This window comes from Mus musculus, chromosome 2, assembly GCF_000001635.26.
Source record: "Mus musculus strain C57BL/6J chromosome 2, GRCm38.p6 C57BL/6J".
In the NCBI taxonomy this organism is placed as follows: domain Eukaryota; kingdom Metazoa; phylum Chordata; class Mammalia; order Rodentia; family Muridae; genus Mus; species Mus musculus.
The window spans coordinates 33,151,686-33,165,999 of NC_000068.7; the positions used below are offsets into that span (position 1 = coordinate 33,151,686).

The 14,314-nt window shown below is 53.5% G+C and overlaps 1 protein-coding gene across 22 annotated transcripts in view; it reads right to left on the reverse strand.

The window, feature by feature from the left end:
- Ralgps1 (Ral GEF with PH domain and SH3 binding motif 1) overlaps positions 1-14,314 on the reverse strand; it is a 238,081-nt gene that overhangs the window by 18,267 nt on the left and 205,500 nt on the right. For 9 of the 22 annotated variants that reach the window (XR_003952801.1, XM_030251025.1, XM_030251024.1 and 6 more), the window contains one exon: positions 7,225-7,351. The exons of 3 other annotated variants lie outside the window; for them this stretch is intronic. Coding sequence is in view for 15 of the 19 variants with exons in the window: in XM_030251025.1 (XP_030106885.1) it covers positions 7,225-7,351 (127 nt within the window). In the remaining 4 variants the exon portion in view is untranslated. Of the gene's footprint in view, positions 1-3,602; positions 3,655-6,086; positions 6,245-7,224; positions 7,352-14,314 lie in introns of all 22 variants that reach the window. 10 more of the 22 variants (XR_374089.4, XM_006498035.3, XM_006498034.4 and 7 more) reach the window with 2 other exon arrangements.

The window sequence follows — 14,314 nt, forward strand, 5'->3', positions numbered from 1 at the left end:
CTCGAGGCCTGCTACTGCTCACCACTGCCCACCCCCACTGTCCACTTCCAACCACCTGGCAATGTCTGTCTGGGAAGAGGGTTGGGGAGGATTTGTGATGAATTCTGACAGACTTGCTATGTCACTTCTTCAGAAACAGTCAGTGAACATTTCTGAGGACATCTTTAGGAATGCCAAATGCCAATTACTTTTCTGAGTAGAAATGAGACTGACACATTGCTGAAGTTTACAGAATACGAGGGTGGCAATCCTGTGAAGCAGAGATAATCATGGCCAAGGACGCTGTGTGTTTCCATATTCCTGTCTCTACCCACCTCATAACCCTTCATTCCTCCTTTAAAAATCTCTTTTTAGGGGCTGGAGAGATGGCTCAGTGGGTAAGAGCACTGACTGCTCTTCTGAAGGTCCTGAGTTCAAATCCCAGCAACCACATGGTGGCTCACAACCATCCCTAATGAGATCTGACTCCCTCTTCTGGTCTGTCTGAAGACAGCTACAGTGTACTTACATATAATAATAAATAAAATTAAAAAAAAAAGAGTAGTTTTTAAAAATCTCTTTTTAGAGGCTGGAGAGATGGCTCAGTGGCTAAGAGCACTGATTGCTCTTCTGAAGGTCCTGAGTTCAAATCCCAGCAACCACATGGTGGTCACAACCACCTGTAATGAGATCTGACTCCCTCTTCTGGTGTGTCTGAAGACAGCTACAGTGTACTTACATATAATAAATAAATAAATAAATAAATAAATAAATATTTTAACCCCCCCCAATATATCTCTTTTAAAAAAATACTTTAGCCCTAAGGGTAATATTTCTGTTTTCATTTTAGAGCCTTTCAATCTAAGTATAAAAGTGGCCGTTGGCCAAGCCCCAAGGCTGCCTGGTCTCTAGGGCCTGAGGCTGTCTAGAACCCAGCCTGGTACTCACCTCCAGGTCACTGAGCGCTGTTGTGCTCTACACAATAAGCTTGTGGGGCCCTCTCCTCAGGGAGGTGGCACACACAATGAGGCTTTCCTCCTACCTTCACCCCTGCAGGTCAGGGCTGTCCGATAAAATCATACAAGTTTGGGCATCCTTACTCTACTCCCTGCTCTGCTGTCTCTCTGCTGTTTACATCGGTGCCTGGCTCTGCTCCACCCTGGCTTGGATAGAGCTCACAACCAGAGCTTGGGGGGCTATGGGTCAGGGGCTACCCAGTTAAAGACTACAGTTTCTGGACTCCATCGCACACTAGCCACACCCCCAATCCCTCTTCATATCTTCATCCCTTTGAGGGGGCCCAGCTCCCTTCTGCACCTTTATCCCACATCTTCTGCCTCTGCTCTAGCATGCAATACGCCTTATAGTATCTGTGAGGATCTGGCAGGGAGGCTGTTTCTGGCAGATGCTGGCCTCTGGGACCGGCCAGGGGGAGACCTAGAATCCACTCATCTATGAAGAGGGGCATGTGGTCTGGAGGAGACCTGGGAGTGCACAGAGGATCCAGTGGGGCTGAGCACTGGCTGCCTGAAGGTTAGGATGAAAGGGGCTCAGGAAGTGGCAAGATGGCAACTGAGCTGTGAAGAGACAACGTGGTGCTCTTCTGTGTGCCCAGTCTACAGGAAAGCCCAGACTGTTCAGACTCTCTTTGAAGCAGGCACGAGAGCAGATACACAGTGGGAGCAGACTTTTAGCTGGACCCCTGGGTGAGGGTCAGCTAGCTTCTAGCTCCTCTGGCCTGCCTGGGGCTGGGTTCTGATGAGATGCAATCATAGCCCCACTGATATCTATCTCCTCAGCCAAGAAACAGTAGGCCAAGATCCCCTCTGCAGAGCAGAGAAAAGGCAGCTGGGAGCAGGGCTGTTCAAGGGCTGGGCATATGCATAGAAGAGCCAGGAGGCGGCCAGTGCTCAGAGACAGTTTACTTGAGAGTATATGCTATAGAAATTCAGTGACCTAGATCGTACAAAATACTGCTGCCTGTAGTGGTCATGATGGCATACATTTCCATTGTGCAAGGCATGCCCCCATGGCACCCTCTTTCCTGCTGGCTCCACTCTCAGTCAGCACTGACAGGGCCCACAGAGCCTGCCTACATGGTTCCCGTGCAGGCAGCCGTGCTAACTAAGCAGCTACCGAGTGACTGATGAGAGAAGAGGAATGGATGAGTGAAAGGACAAACAACGGAGGGAACACAACACCCAGGTGTACTGCTGTGGGTCTCGGCACCATGCCTGAGCATGCTGCTGGAGTGGCCAGGGGAGGCACTGGGTTGCCTGTGGCCTTCTTTTACAAGGTGGCCCCAGGAATCCCCACCTGGACCAAGAGTTTTGGAGTCTGTCCCATGGGGCCTGTGGGGTTCTCCTTTCACAGCTATGGGGCAGCGTCAAGGCTGCAGGCAGTCTATGCATGGCAGTGGCCAGACAGAGCCTGTGCACAGGGAACGCCCAGCCTGGGCCAACGAGTCTCTCTGCTCTGTTGGAAGTGTACAGATAGGATGACTTCTGGGCACTTTCCAATTACAGGGACTGAAGCCCTAGCTTCAAAAAAGGAGCGTTCACACCAGGTGCATGTGTGTATGTTCTGTGTGGTGTAGTGCATACCACATGCAGGCGAATGCAGACACCCAGGAGTATATAAATGAATTAAGGAGGTGTCTGCCTGTGTGCATGTGTGTGAGATTTGTGTTTAGTATTCGCCCACAGGTGTGACAGTGAAACTGTACATATGTAACTGGGTATAAGCATTGTATATATACATGCAAATGTGTGACTATGGATGAGATTGGGCATATGTAAGACTGTGTAACCATGGCCATGTCTATAGCTAAACTGTATAACTGTGCACATGAACACATAAGGCTATATAACTTTGTGCATGTGTACTTGTGAGAGTACACAGATGCACACAGTCCCCTAGGCACTGGTGGAGGAACCATCCTGAAGGCCAATGGAAGCCTGCACCTTGGAGATCTTTTTCATCACTATATTTCCCTGTGTGTCCTCAGACTTCTAGTCAGCAAGGTACCTTTCACCACCTGCACTGCCAAGTCTTCCTGGATTCCTCATGGTGGCCCAAGAAGTATTGGGACATGGAATACATGCTGCAGGTGAATTCCTGATGAGAGGCGGATGGGAGCGTGCATACTTGGAACAGATGGGCTGATGGGAGTCACAACCACGCATGGTAGGGTTCAAAAATGTCCGAGGCCTGAGGCTGCACTGGTGCAATACTCTCAGGTATCACTAGATGGAGCCACATGCCCATCTCAAGACTTCCAACAGGCCTCAGGCTTAGAGGTTCAGGATTCATTGCAGGCCTACCAGGCTCCCAGGTTTCCTCTAGCTGGCTTGGACCAAGTGCTCTGAGTGTCAACTGACAAAAGAAGGGAGGGAGCAGGTAGAGAGCCCTTTCTAAGCCTGTGTATACATCCACAAATGCATGAGTGTATAACTGAATTATGAATGTGTCCACCTGTGTGCACGTGTAAGTGTGAGATTAGTGTTTACTATGTGCACACTGAGGTGTGACCATGTAATTATGCATATGTCATGAATGGTTGGGGAGGGGCCCCTGACTCCAGCTCCCTGGGCCCTGAGAGGCCTTGCTGAGGCCACACTCACCTTTCCAGCCCTGCAGACATTTCTTCACTAAACTCTGAGCTCTCACTACTGCCTGGAAAAGGAACACAGATCAGTGAGCATGGCAGCCTCGAAGAGAGGGGCCTGTTTTCCTGGGCTCCCAGTCACTGGGCCCCGGTCCCCAAGCTCACAGCATTCTGACCCTGTGGGTCACAAAAGGAGTTGAGTTTCTGTTGTTATGTCTGTCTCTTCTCTGGGGAGGTTCAAAGAACATTCAGTCCCACCGCTCTCAAGAGTACCCTCCACTCCCTTCCCACTGCCTACCCTCTGGCTTGGAAGGCCAGGGTCCTCACATCTGTCTGCACTGATGCCTGCCTGTTGCCCCACAGGCTCTCCTGAGGGCAAAGGCAGGGTGAGCACTTCTGGCCCAAGGGACAGGTAGATGGATCTGCCTGCACAAGAGATGCACGGAGGCTGCAAGGGGGTGTCAGTGCAGTGCCCTGCCCACAGTCAGTGCAGTCCCCTGCCCACAGTCAGTGCTGTCCCCTGCCCACAGTCAGTGCTGTCCCCTGCCCACAGTCAGTGCAGTCCCCTGCCCACAGTCAGTGCAGTCCCCTGCTCACAGTCAGTACAGTCCCCTGCCCACAGAGTCAGCACAGTCCCCTGCCCACAGAGTCAGTCAGTGCTGTCCCCTGCTCACAGAGTCAGCGCAGTCCCCTGCCCACAGAGTCAGTCAGTGCTGTCCCCTGCCCACAGAGTCAGTCAGTGCTGTCGCCTGCCCACAGTCAGTGCAGTCCCCTGCCCACAGAGTCAGCGCTGTCCCCTGCCCACAGTCAGTGCAGTCCCCTGCTCACAGTCAGTACAGTCCCCTGCCCACAGAGTCAGTCAGTGCAGTCCCCTGCCCAAGGTCAGTGCTAAGGCCTAAGCTGGGATCCTTTGCCTTCCTAGTCTCTTCCAGGCCCACCTTCTAGAGCTGACCATGGTGTGCTGGGCCTGAGTGGGACAACCTGGCTCACGAGGCCTGGTGTTGTTAAGTGAGCAGCACTCGGCTTCCCTCCTGGCATGTGCATCTGTGGGCCTGGCCTCTGTATTGTCTTAGACTATGTAGGCTCTAAAGCTCAGAGCCCTGCTAGAAAAATCTCTAAGACTAAACAGTGGGAAAGGGTAAAGAGCCTGGCCTGAGTAGAACCCCTATTCCCTGCTGTATGGGTTGGAGGTGGGGGGAGTGCAGCTTAGCACGACATCCACTAGGGCACACACTCTGCCACTTTCTCAGACCTTTCAGCTCAAGCAGAAAATGTCCTGAGTTCCCTGACTTGATGAGCCGGAGCCAAGCAATCTTGTGATCTACCCTGGATGCTGGACAGCACAGCACCTGACTGGCTCTCAGGAACGGCAGCCCAGATTCAGGCACAGCTCAGAGTTTCCTGGATATCAAACAGCTGCTCTGAGCTCAACTGTGCATTCATGGAGTCTCATAAGAACCCAGGTCCCATCCTATACTCTAAGATGAGGTCCATGAGTGGAACCTACGAGGCTGAGGGATCAGTGCCCAAGAACACAGCGAAGGCTCAGAAAGAGGCTTGATTACCTTTCCCTAGCTCAGGAGCTTGAACCACTTCTTCCAAGCCACACCTGAGCCTAAAATGCAATGTCCACACTTCCTATACTTTGGCCTGTGGCCAGACAGGATGAGCTCTTCTGAAGACATAAGGCAGGTATGAGACTTCATCACAACATTGCTAGGAGGCAGCTGCCCTGTGCTAAAGTTGTTCCTGACTCCCACACCAGGGACATTGTGGCATGAGATGCCCGCCTGGTGTTCCTGCTGCCTGCTTCTCCAAGCTCCTGGCCCTCTGCCCCACTGTCTTCACCAGGTCCAACAGCAGCCCACCACCGTTGCTAGGAGGACTCTGCTATGTAAGGCAGACAATCACACAGGGACACTGGAAGGCAAGGGCCATCAAGAGAGTACTGGGCTGGTGACAGCAATCATAGGATAGTGTCACCTGTCACAGATGACCTGAGATCTCTGAATGCAGTTCTGAGCTAGCCTCAGCCACTAATATTAACATTTATCTGCTGGCAACAGCAGCCCTGTGTCTGTAACTCCGTGGAACAGACTCTCTGTCTGCCTCTGTCCAGTAGGGTAATGCCATTCCTGAAGTCTTCATCTTCCCTTCTGGGTACAGCTAAGCATACAGCAGGAAGCAATGGACCACCTACCTACTGCTCCAAGCAAGGCTTTGGAATCCCCCTGGGACATAAATGCCACCAAGGTAGCAGCTGGCCTCAGGGGTTGAGGTGGACTCAAGTCTAGCTTCCTTCTTCAATCTGACTGTCCATTTGGGGACCACCAGAAGGAGAAGGCCAAGCCAGGGCTCTTCCTGCAGCAGAAGACTCTTGTAGGGAGCCATTCTTTAAGGGTGAGGGGCCACTGGGCACAGTACAGCGACACAGAGACAGACACAGAGCACAAACTGGGCCTGCTGCCCCTGCCTGTATGCACAGGCCAGAGACGCTTACCTAGGGAGAGTCCGTTGGTGATGGCGGTGGAGGAGGTGTGGGTGAGGCCCCTGCGGGGGCTGCGGGACTCTAGGACACTGTCGTCCAGCAGGTGCCTGGCCTTCTCCGATGGGAATGTCGCACTCTTACTTTCAACTACACTCAACTGACACATCAGACTGGAAAACGGAGAGGAAGAGAGAAGCAGCTCCTTATCCTGGGAGCACAGCGGCGCTGGCCCCAGAAGCCAGAGCCAGAGCCAGAGCCAGAGCCAGGGCCAGGGACTTACTGCTGGAGACGCCTCTGCCCAGAGCCCATTGGTGCACCAGGCTCAGCCTCTTCTTATGGTGTGACCTTGGGCAAGCCACATCCTTTTTCTGAGCCTCAACTTCTCCCTCTGTCAATGGAGACTAATGCTGCTTGCCCTGCCTGTGTCCTGCCTGTGTCTCAGGATGATGGTGAGGCTTGTGAGATGAGGCCAAGGCGACAGGCCCGTAGGCCACCCTGAGGAGCATCAGAGCTTCGTGACCCCAGCTAGATATACAGTGAGCATGGCAGCAGCTGCCCAGAGGTTTGCATGGGTCAGTGAGATGGTGACCATGGGTGTGTGGCAATGTCTGGAGAAGAGGAGGCACTGGGGACCCTACACACTTAGTCCTGTTCTGGCCTCTGAGTTCCACAAGGACCAGCCAAGAGGCAGGGCATCTGTGCCTTAGTGCTAGGATGCAGGTGGAAGGAAGGATGGAAGGAAAGGAGGGAGGAAGGGAGGGGCAAAGGGTGCCCCAGGGGATAAAGGTGTGGCTTTCCCCAGCAATGCTGAGGACGTGTATGTGCCCCAGCTGGGGGCCCCAGAGGGCCAGTGAACCAGCAGGTACTCAGACACCTACTGTTGCCCTGAGGATAGTCTTTGATGTCTGCTGGACTCAGTTCTCCCTAAATGAGCGGTCAACTGAGCTTTTGCACAGTTCTTCACTAGCTACTGAGCCCAGGTCCCTTGCAGGCGGCATACAAACTGCAGCCTGTCGCCTCTGCATTCCCACGCTCACACCAGCCTTAGGAGAGTGTGTCTGCCAAGAGCATCAAGAGTTTCCAAATGAGGATGGGGAAGGGCCCAGCCTTCCTTCACCCCAGAAGAGAGTTTCTCAGTCAAGTCACCCACTTGTTGCCTAGGCTGTGGCTCTTCCTGTGTCTGGGGACTGGCGGTGTGGGGAGGCTGCCGGCCACAGATGTATCTGGACAGGTGGGCCTCCGGCGGAACCTGGCTGAGCTGGAGCCGGCAGAGGGGCCTATGAAAAGACCAGAGAGAGAGAAAGAGAGTTGGCAGGAGTTGTGGGGCTTAGAGTAGGGCAGTGGCTCAGGGAACTGGACTCCAGACTTGTACTATGGACCTTTCTCCAGCTGTTATGTGTAAGACACATGAAGCCTACAGCCATCAGATACTAATCCTTCCCTCCCAATGGCATCAACTCCCAGAGTGAAGGCCTGAGGTGCCCAGGGGTCTAGTAGCTGGGCAGCTCTGCCAGGCAGCCGGCTGAGGACCCACCCACAAGAACAGAACCAGAAGCATAACCTTAAGGCAAAGGCCCTTCCTGGACTTCGCAAGCTCAGAGAGGTACACAGGAGGCCTTCAGCTGGGCCAGCTGGAACTGCACCTATGTCTCTGTCCACACTACTGTCCCTGGCCAGGACATGCATGCTGGCACTGGCTGCTCTGAGGTTCTGCCTCTCCATCACAGGATAGAACAGATCTGCCCTGAAGAGTGGGCTGTCCTTGTGTGTGTCTGCGTGGTCACAGCCGATCTGGGTACCCTACAGTGCCCTGAGTTTCCTCTGGCCTACATTCTGAGACATAGGATGCATCTGCTCCTGGGGATACAGCTAGCGCGGGTGATGCACAGAGTGAGCGAGGAATGAGCAGCACTCAAAAAAGCGTTGTTTTGCTTTTGCCCTAAGAGAAAATTCCAGAGGGTGGAGCCCTTGTTTATCAGCAACTCTAGGAGTGTGATGGCCCCATGGCCTGAGTCACTGTGCTCCCACCCTGCCCCTGCCCTCTAAAGGTCAAATCACAAGGATCCTCTCCTCAGCAGGAGGCCTGAAGTAGAAGCCCAGAGGCCCTGGTGCTGAAGCAGAAGTGACTATGGTGATAATCAGCGCAGGCCACTGCATAACTGGCGTGGTACTTTGGTGCTCTGGGGCTGTACTGCGAGCCTGGAGGAGAAGGCAAGCTTATAGATCTGCTACAGACTGTGTGCAGCAGGCCTGTAGGTTGGGGCGGAGTGTCAGGGGTTCGGAGTGCAGGTGCAGATGGCCTTGAGAAAGGACAGAGAGGTCAGCACAGCATCCACCACGCATTGGTTGTGAGCAGCACTCACAACACTCACGCCCCAGCTTGCAGACTCCAGCATACTTGGGGTATCGGATGTGAGGAGCCCTAGAGCTGTACGGCAGCCACATGGCCACAGTAGGCTGCTGCCTCCCTCCCATGGCCACTCTGAGGACGCTCACGCTCACTTGGCTCCGCGTAGCTCTTGCCTTCCAACTCTGCTCATGCTTTGAGTTAGCACAGCCTCTCAGAGTTGCCTTGGCTGCTTCCACTCAACTCTGGATTCTCTCTCCAAGGCTAGGCCCGGATGCACCCCTTCCCTTTCTGCTTTGGAGCCCTGGGAGGCATGCCTGGCCTCAAATGCCCCTGGACCGGCTGGGAAGAGTGGGCGGGGGCCCCCAGCGGAAGAGCTGTGGCCTCTTGGGCCTATGTCAGGGCTGCTGCTGCTCTCTGGGCTCAAGGTCTCAGCCCCCTCCTCCCCCACATTCTCCTAGCATTGCTGACCAACAGCCTAGGTCTGACGGGGAAACAGAAGAATTTCCATTCGGCTGGGACCCAAATGAGGGGCCTCTGCCAGTAAGTGACACCCTCTGCTACCCAAAAGGCCTCATGCTCCTGCCCTTCTAAGCCTGGGGTGGTGCCCAAGTGACAGTGCCAGCACACGTGCCTTCTGAGCTGGGTGGCCAGCACGCTTGTTGGTCATGTCTTCAGGCAGGATAGGGGTGGTGACGAGCTGGGGCTCTGGTCTACACAGCAGAGTCGATATGGCGTACACAGCTGGAAAAACTGACCGTGTGACTTGACTATCTCAAAGGATTGCTCTATTTTTCCTCAGCATAAGTTTTCCATGAATAATCTTTAAAGCTCCTTAAGTGGCTGTTTCTTCAGCAGTTTTATGGGGCCATATGAGAATTGACAGTTTCTGTAGGCAGCCAGATATGCTGAAAAAAATCTGGTTTTCATTACAATAAACTAACATACTGCCCAACAGACCACTCATTGATTGCAAATCAGGAAAACAAAACAAAACAAACGCCCTTCTACTAACTGCCTCAGAGTGGCCAGCACCCCCATGGTGTGTGGTGACAGAATGGGACTCTGGTCCTGGAGTCAGGGCAGCCTGGGCTCTCATCTGTGTCTGGGCTTACAGGTGGAATGGCTTGGGAGGTCACCTCTAAGCTCTGGATCTACATGAGGGATAAACTCAGTCTTTGTTGCTTCCCTATGAAGAGTCAAACATACACTGTCTCTCTTTTTGCCACAAATGTTTAGGAAGCTCAGACCTTGGGGCTGCCCCTGGGCACAATACTGAAGCTGTGTCACAGATAGGAAAATGTATGATGCTCTACCTGCATGGGAGTAAGAGCTGACAGTCAAGAGGGGAGAGAGGGCAGCCAGGGAGCCTCCCCCAGCAGCACACACATTCTGACGGGGGGATAGTCATGATCAATATGGCAAAAGCACCCCTTCCACCCACAGCATGGCAGGCTCAAACATGCGGACAATGACACCTCTAACGTGGACTTAGCATCTGCTCCCTGCCACAACTAATGGTGCACACTTTGTCCACTTGACATTATGGAAGTCTCACAATATTACAGAGCTTTTGGGAACATAGGGGAGTGATTAGACAAGACTTCTAGAAGATTTGACATTCTGCCTGGTACTAGAGTACCAATGACACAGGTAGAAAGTACAGTGTGTGCAAAGGCTCAGAGGAAAGACCCCATCAGAGACTTGGCCCCACAAAGTAAGGTGCTCAGACTCACATCTTAGGAAGTTCCTCTGGCCAGAAGAGTCACTGGTTGTAGGCATGACTGGAAGCTGCAGGTTTTGAGGGAAAGATATGTACAAGAAGTGTCTGGGGGTTGGCCAGGCAGGGAAGGAACTGAGAGTAACCCTCTGTGTAGAATGGTGTGTATCTGGGGCACAGATCTGGGGGCATGTGTGGGGCGGACATCCAGAGGCAGATGGGCCCGCATGGCTGTGAGGAGAGCCCACACTATGGGCAGAAGAACCTCTTCTCAAGATGTTCTGGCCAGGCTCTGCTCTGGGCTAGCACTGTCTCATTCCAGCTGGCCTTTCCAAATCTCACACATTGGAAAGTAATGGGAGGCAGCTGTGGCAGAGGGGAAAGTAGCAACTTGAAGTCACAAAACTTGGGTTCCAGTCCCGCCCCTAGCCCCAGCTGGAAGGGGCTCGTGCCATCCCCTTCTTGGTATGCTTTCCCCAGGCACTGTGCCATCTGGATCTCTAGTCAGTGCAACTCTGAGCCTCCAGAGGCCAGGATGGGCTGTCACCCAACTCAAGGGTTCTGTGGTCTCTGCTGCCCACCTGCTCCTGTGGAGAGCCTTCCTTTGAGGTCCAGAACTCAGCCCTTTTGGATCCTCCAGAGCCCTGCAGCTCTTGGGCCATCCAGGCCCTCTACAGTCTTTGTGTGGCAACTTTCCTCTGGCCAGGTCTCTGGCGGGGCCTGGGAGCCACTCATTTCTATGTTCACACACTCTGCTTTTCACACACGTAGCTCTCATGGGTCTCACTGGGAGCCAAGCTCTGTCTCTGTGCAGAAGGTCCAGCTCATTTCCTTTTGAGAAACACGGTTCGTCATCTCTGGGCTGAAGGGGCACTGTGCTCTCCTTGCAGCCTCACAGGCCACAGAGGGGACTTCAAAGGCTCGGAAGCTGTTGGCACTCAAGGTGCTCGGGCTTCTGCAGAGCTATGGAGCTGGGCGGATCAGGCTGGAGTCCTGTGCCACCTGCTTCTAGCCCTTGAGCTTCCTCAGAGAAACCCATTCTGAGCACGAGAAAGGTTTGCAGAGGAAGGGCATTAGCGGGACAGAGGTCCCACATTCTGCCTAGGCTCTTTTCATCAAGCATTTCACTGGTGAGACCACACAGACCACAACGGCCTTGAAAGATGTCTCCACACTAGGGCCAGGACACTATGAGTTAGTGTCTCACTCAGCCCTGAAGATGTAAGAGTGACAGCAAGCTAGGGCAGCAGTGGCCACAAGATAGTAAGCTGCACTCTCACACGTGCTAGAATGAGAGGCTATCCTGGCCTCCTGTGGACAAGACGACTCTAGTAAGAAGACCTTGGACAGGATGGAGGGTTTGAGAGGATCTTAGTGGGAAGCTGCCGGGGGGAAGGTGGCTCTGAGGGGGCTTCAGAGGTCCAGGAGTGTATTTGTACAGCCCTGGGGCAGTTACAAATGGCACTGTGATTAGCAAGTTGAGGGATCTGAAGAACTGTTCAGTGAGGGAGGCCATGCTGCTGCTCTGTTGCCACAGATGGCCAGGCCTGAACAGCCCAGCTGGATGAGGCAAGGGGACACAAGGTAAAGTTTGGGGTTCTGCTTTCCTACAAACCTGTGTGACTCAAGGTATCTGTAAGAAACTGGGTGTAGTAACATATCTGCAGGCCCGGCATGCAGGGGAGAGAGGAGGGACAGGAGCTCATGGCCATTCTGGGCTACACACACACACAGAGACACAGACACACAGAGACACAGACACACACACACACAGAGACACACAGAGACACAGACACAAACACACACACACACACACACACACAGAGATACACAGAGACACAGACACACAGTGACACAGACACACACACACACAGAGACACACACACTGAGACACACACAGAGAGACACACACACAGAGACACACAGATACACACAGACACATACACACACACAGAGACACACAGATACACACACACAGAGACACACAGACACACACAGCTCTACCTATAGGAAAGGCAGAAGCATGCAGGTCTGTCATCCATGGCAGGTCTTAATGCCCTGAGCAAGTAAGACAGGATGATGGGCAGAGCCCGCCCTTCTTATACCTGTCATGTTCCATATGTTAGACAGAGGTGACAGACCTGTCCTGACCCCCAACCCATCCGTTGGCTCTGCAATCTGTGATGTGTGAACCTGGGTGAGTACTCTTTGCCTACAGAATGGGAGTGGGGTAAGAGTGGAAAAGGCCACCTGACTGCTGGAAGGCCCAGGGGACTCTCCAGGCAGGGCCTGGGTACACTCTAGTGTGCATGTGGGCAGACTTGGAAAGGTACTCCGTTCAGGTCAGCTGTGATGGGGATGAGAGACAGGGCTTTCCTTACACACACTGCCTAGAGTGCTCTACAAAGTCCTTGGCTGCTTCAGGGAATGGCAGGGCCTCTGACCATCTCTCCTTGAGCCTGGACCAGCTTCAGAGGAAGGCTAAGGTGAGGCTGCCTGGCTTTGAAGGCTGGTTCATGGAGAAGTCACTTCACAGTTTTCTAGCTGCCCTCTCACTGTCTGCTCTGGGGACAGTCAGCTGCCAAGCAGGAGCCTGCTGCACTCTGGAGAAGCCTAGGCCACTGTAAGAGGCTGCAGCTATGTCTTCCTGCTGCTGCCGTCTCACAACAGGTACCAGTCATGTGAGTAACAACCCTTCAAGTGACTCTAGTCCCAGCCCTGCCTACCCTGATGCCGACACACAGAATATGTGTGACATTAAGTGCTATTTTATGCTCTAAGTTCTGAGGTGGCACTGGAGCTGGGACTAGATGTGGGGTCCTTGGGTTCCCACCTGGAGCTCAGGTGGCAGACTCATACTGTCTCTCATTTAGATGTCATTAGAACCTGCCTGAAATGGCCAGGAACTAACATTCCCAAGAGGCATTGTGCCGGTAGCAGCGTTTCTGCCTTAGCAGTCTCTGGAGCTCCTGCCAAAGCCCTGTGATATAAGCCGGCCTGAAGACTTCCTGTGCCAACAGCTTAGAGATGCTGCAGCCAGGCTCTGCATATGGGTCTGCTGGCCTGGCAATAGGGCTCTTGCCACCAGGGAGTAAACAGGGAGTCAGAAAGGTGTGCAGAAGGTCAGAGGTCAGAGGCAGAGGCCAGGGCTGCCATTTTTCTGAGCTAAAGCATGGCTCTGGAAAGGAAACCTGTCTCCAGGGGAAGCCATATGGGGGGAGCTAGCAAGGTCTGGAACTGTCTTCACTAGCTCCAAGACATACACAAACATCACTTGCCTCTGAGGGCTGGGGTGGGCAACATGAACATTACATGTGATTTTTTTTCCTCTCCAGGAAAATATTAGTTCATTTATATAAACAGCATCCCACGGAGAGGGAAACTGGAAATGTGGCATCCCTGGCCATTTTTTCCTCCACAGATCAAAACCAGAGTTCACTTCCTCCATTTCCTTTCTCGCTGTCTCCTTGTGGGGACGGACTGCCCACATGCTCACTCCCCAGAGCAAAATGGGGGCAGCTCTTGGCAGGGTTCTGGGGCCATCAGAGGCCAAGAGAACAGCTGTAGCCCAGAGGCTGCTGCTGCTGCTATATTAACCAGGCTCTGAGGAGGTCATGGCTGCTGCGATCCGTGCAGGGCTAAGGTCTCCTTGTCCCTGGAAGTAGCTGGTTAGAGAAGAGTCATAAACAGCCCCTCACACACACCATCTTGGTCTGCTCTTCACTGGCTTCTTTTTGGCTCCAAATGTGCCTGTCCTTGCCTACTTGGCCTTTGCTGCCTGTCTCCCCAGCTAAGACACAAGCTCCCAGAGGCTGAGGCCACTGCCAGGTACCCAGTTCACAGCAAGTGCTTATTACTCATGGACCTGCAGCCTAAGAGCCTTGTGTAAACCAAGGTGCACATCTAAAAGCTTTTCCTTGGCAAGTGTGGGGGTATCTAACGACCAGGCACAGCTCTGAGCTGGAGCCTAGCCCCTCCTGAGGAGCAGAGGGAGGCCACGTTCCTCCCATTCTTGGGACTGCGAGAGGCACATTCCTGTCCCTCAGGCCTGTGGAGTTCCTGCCACGCAGCTCAGTTAAGTGCCAGAGCCTAGAAGGCTCCCTTGAAGCTGACCCTCCGACCACCCACTGTAGGAACCCTGGTATGCCATGACCCATGCTGTGGTAGGGCTTC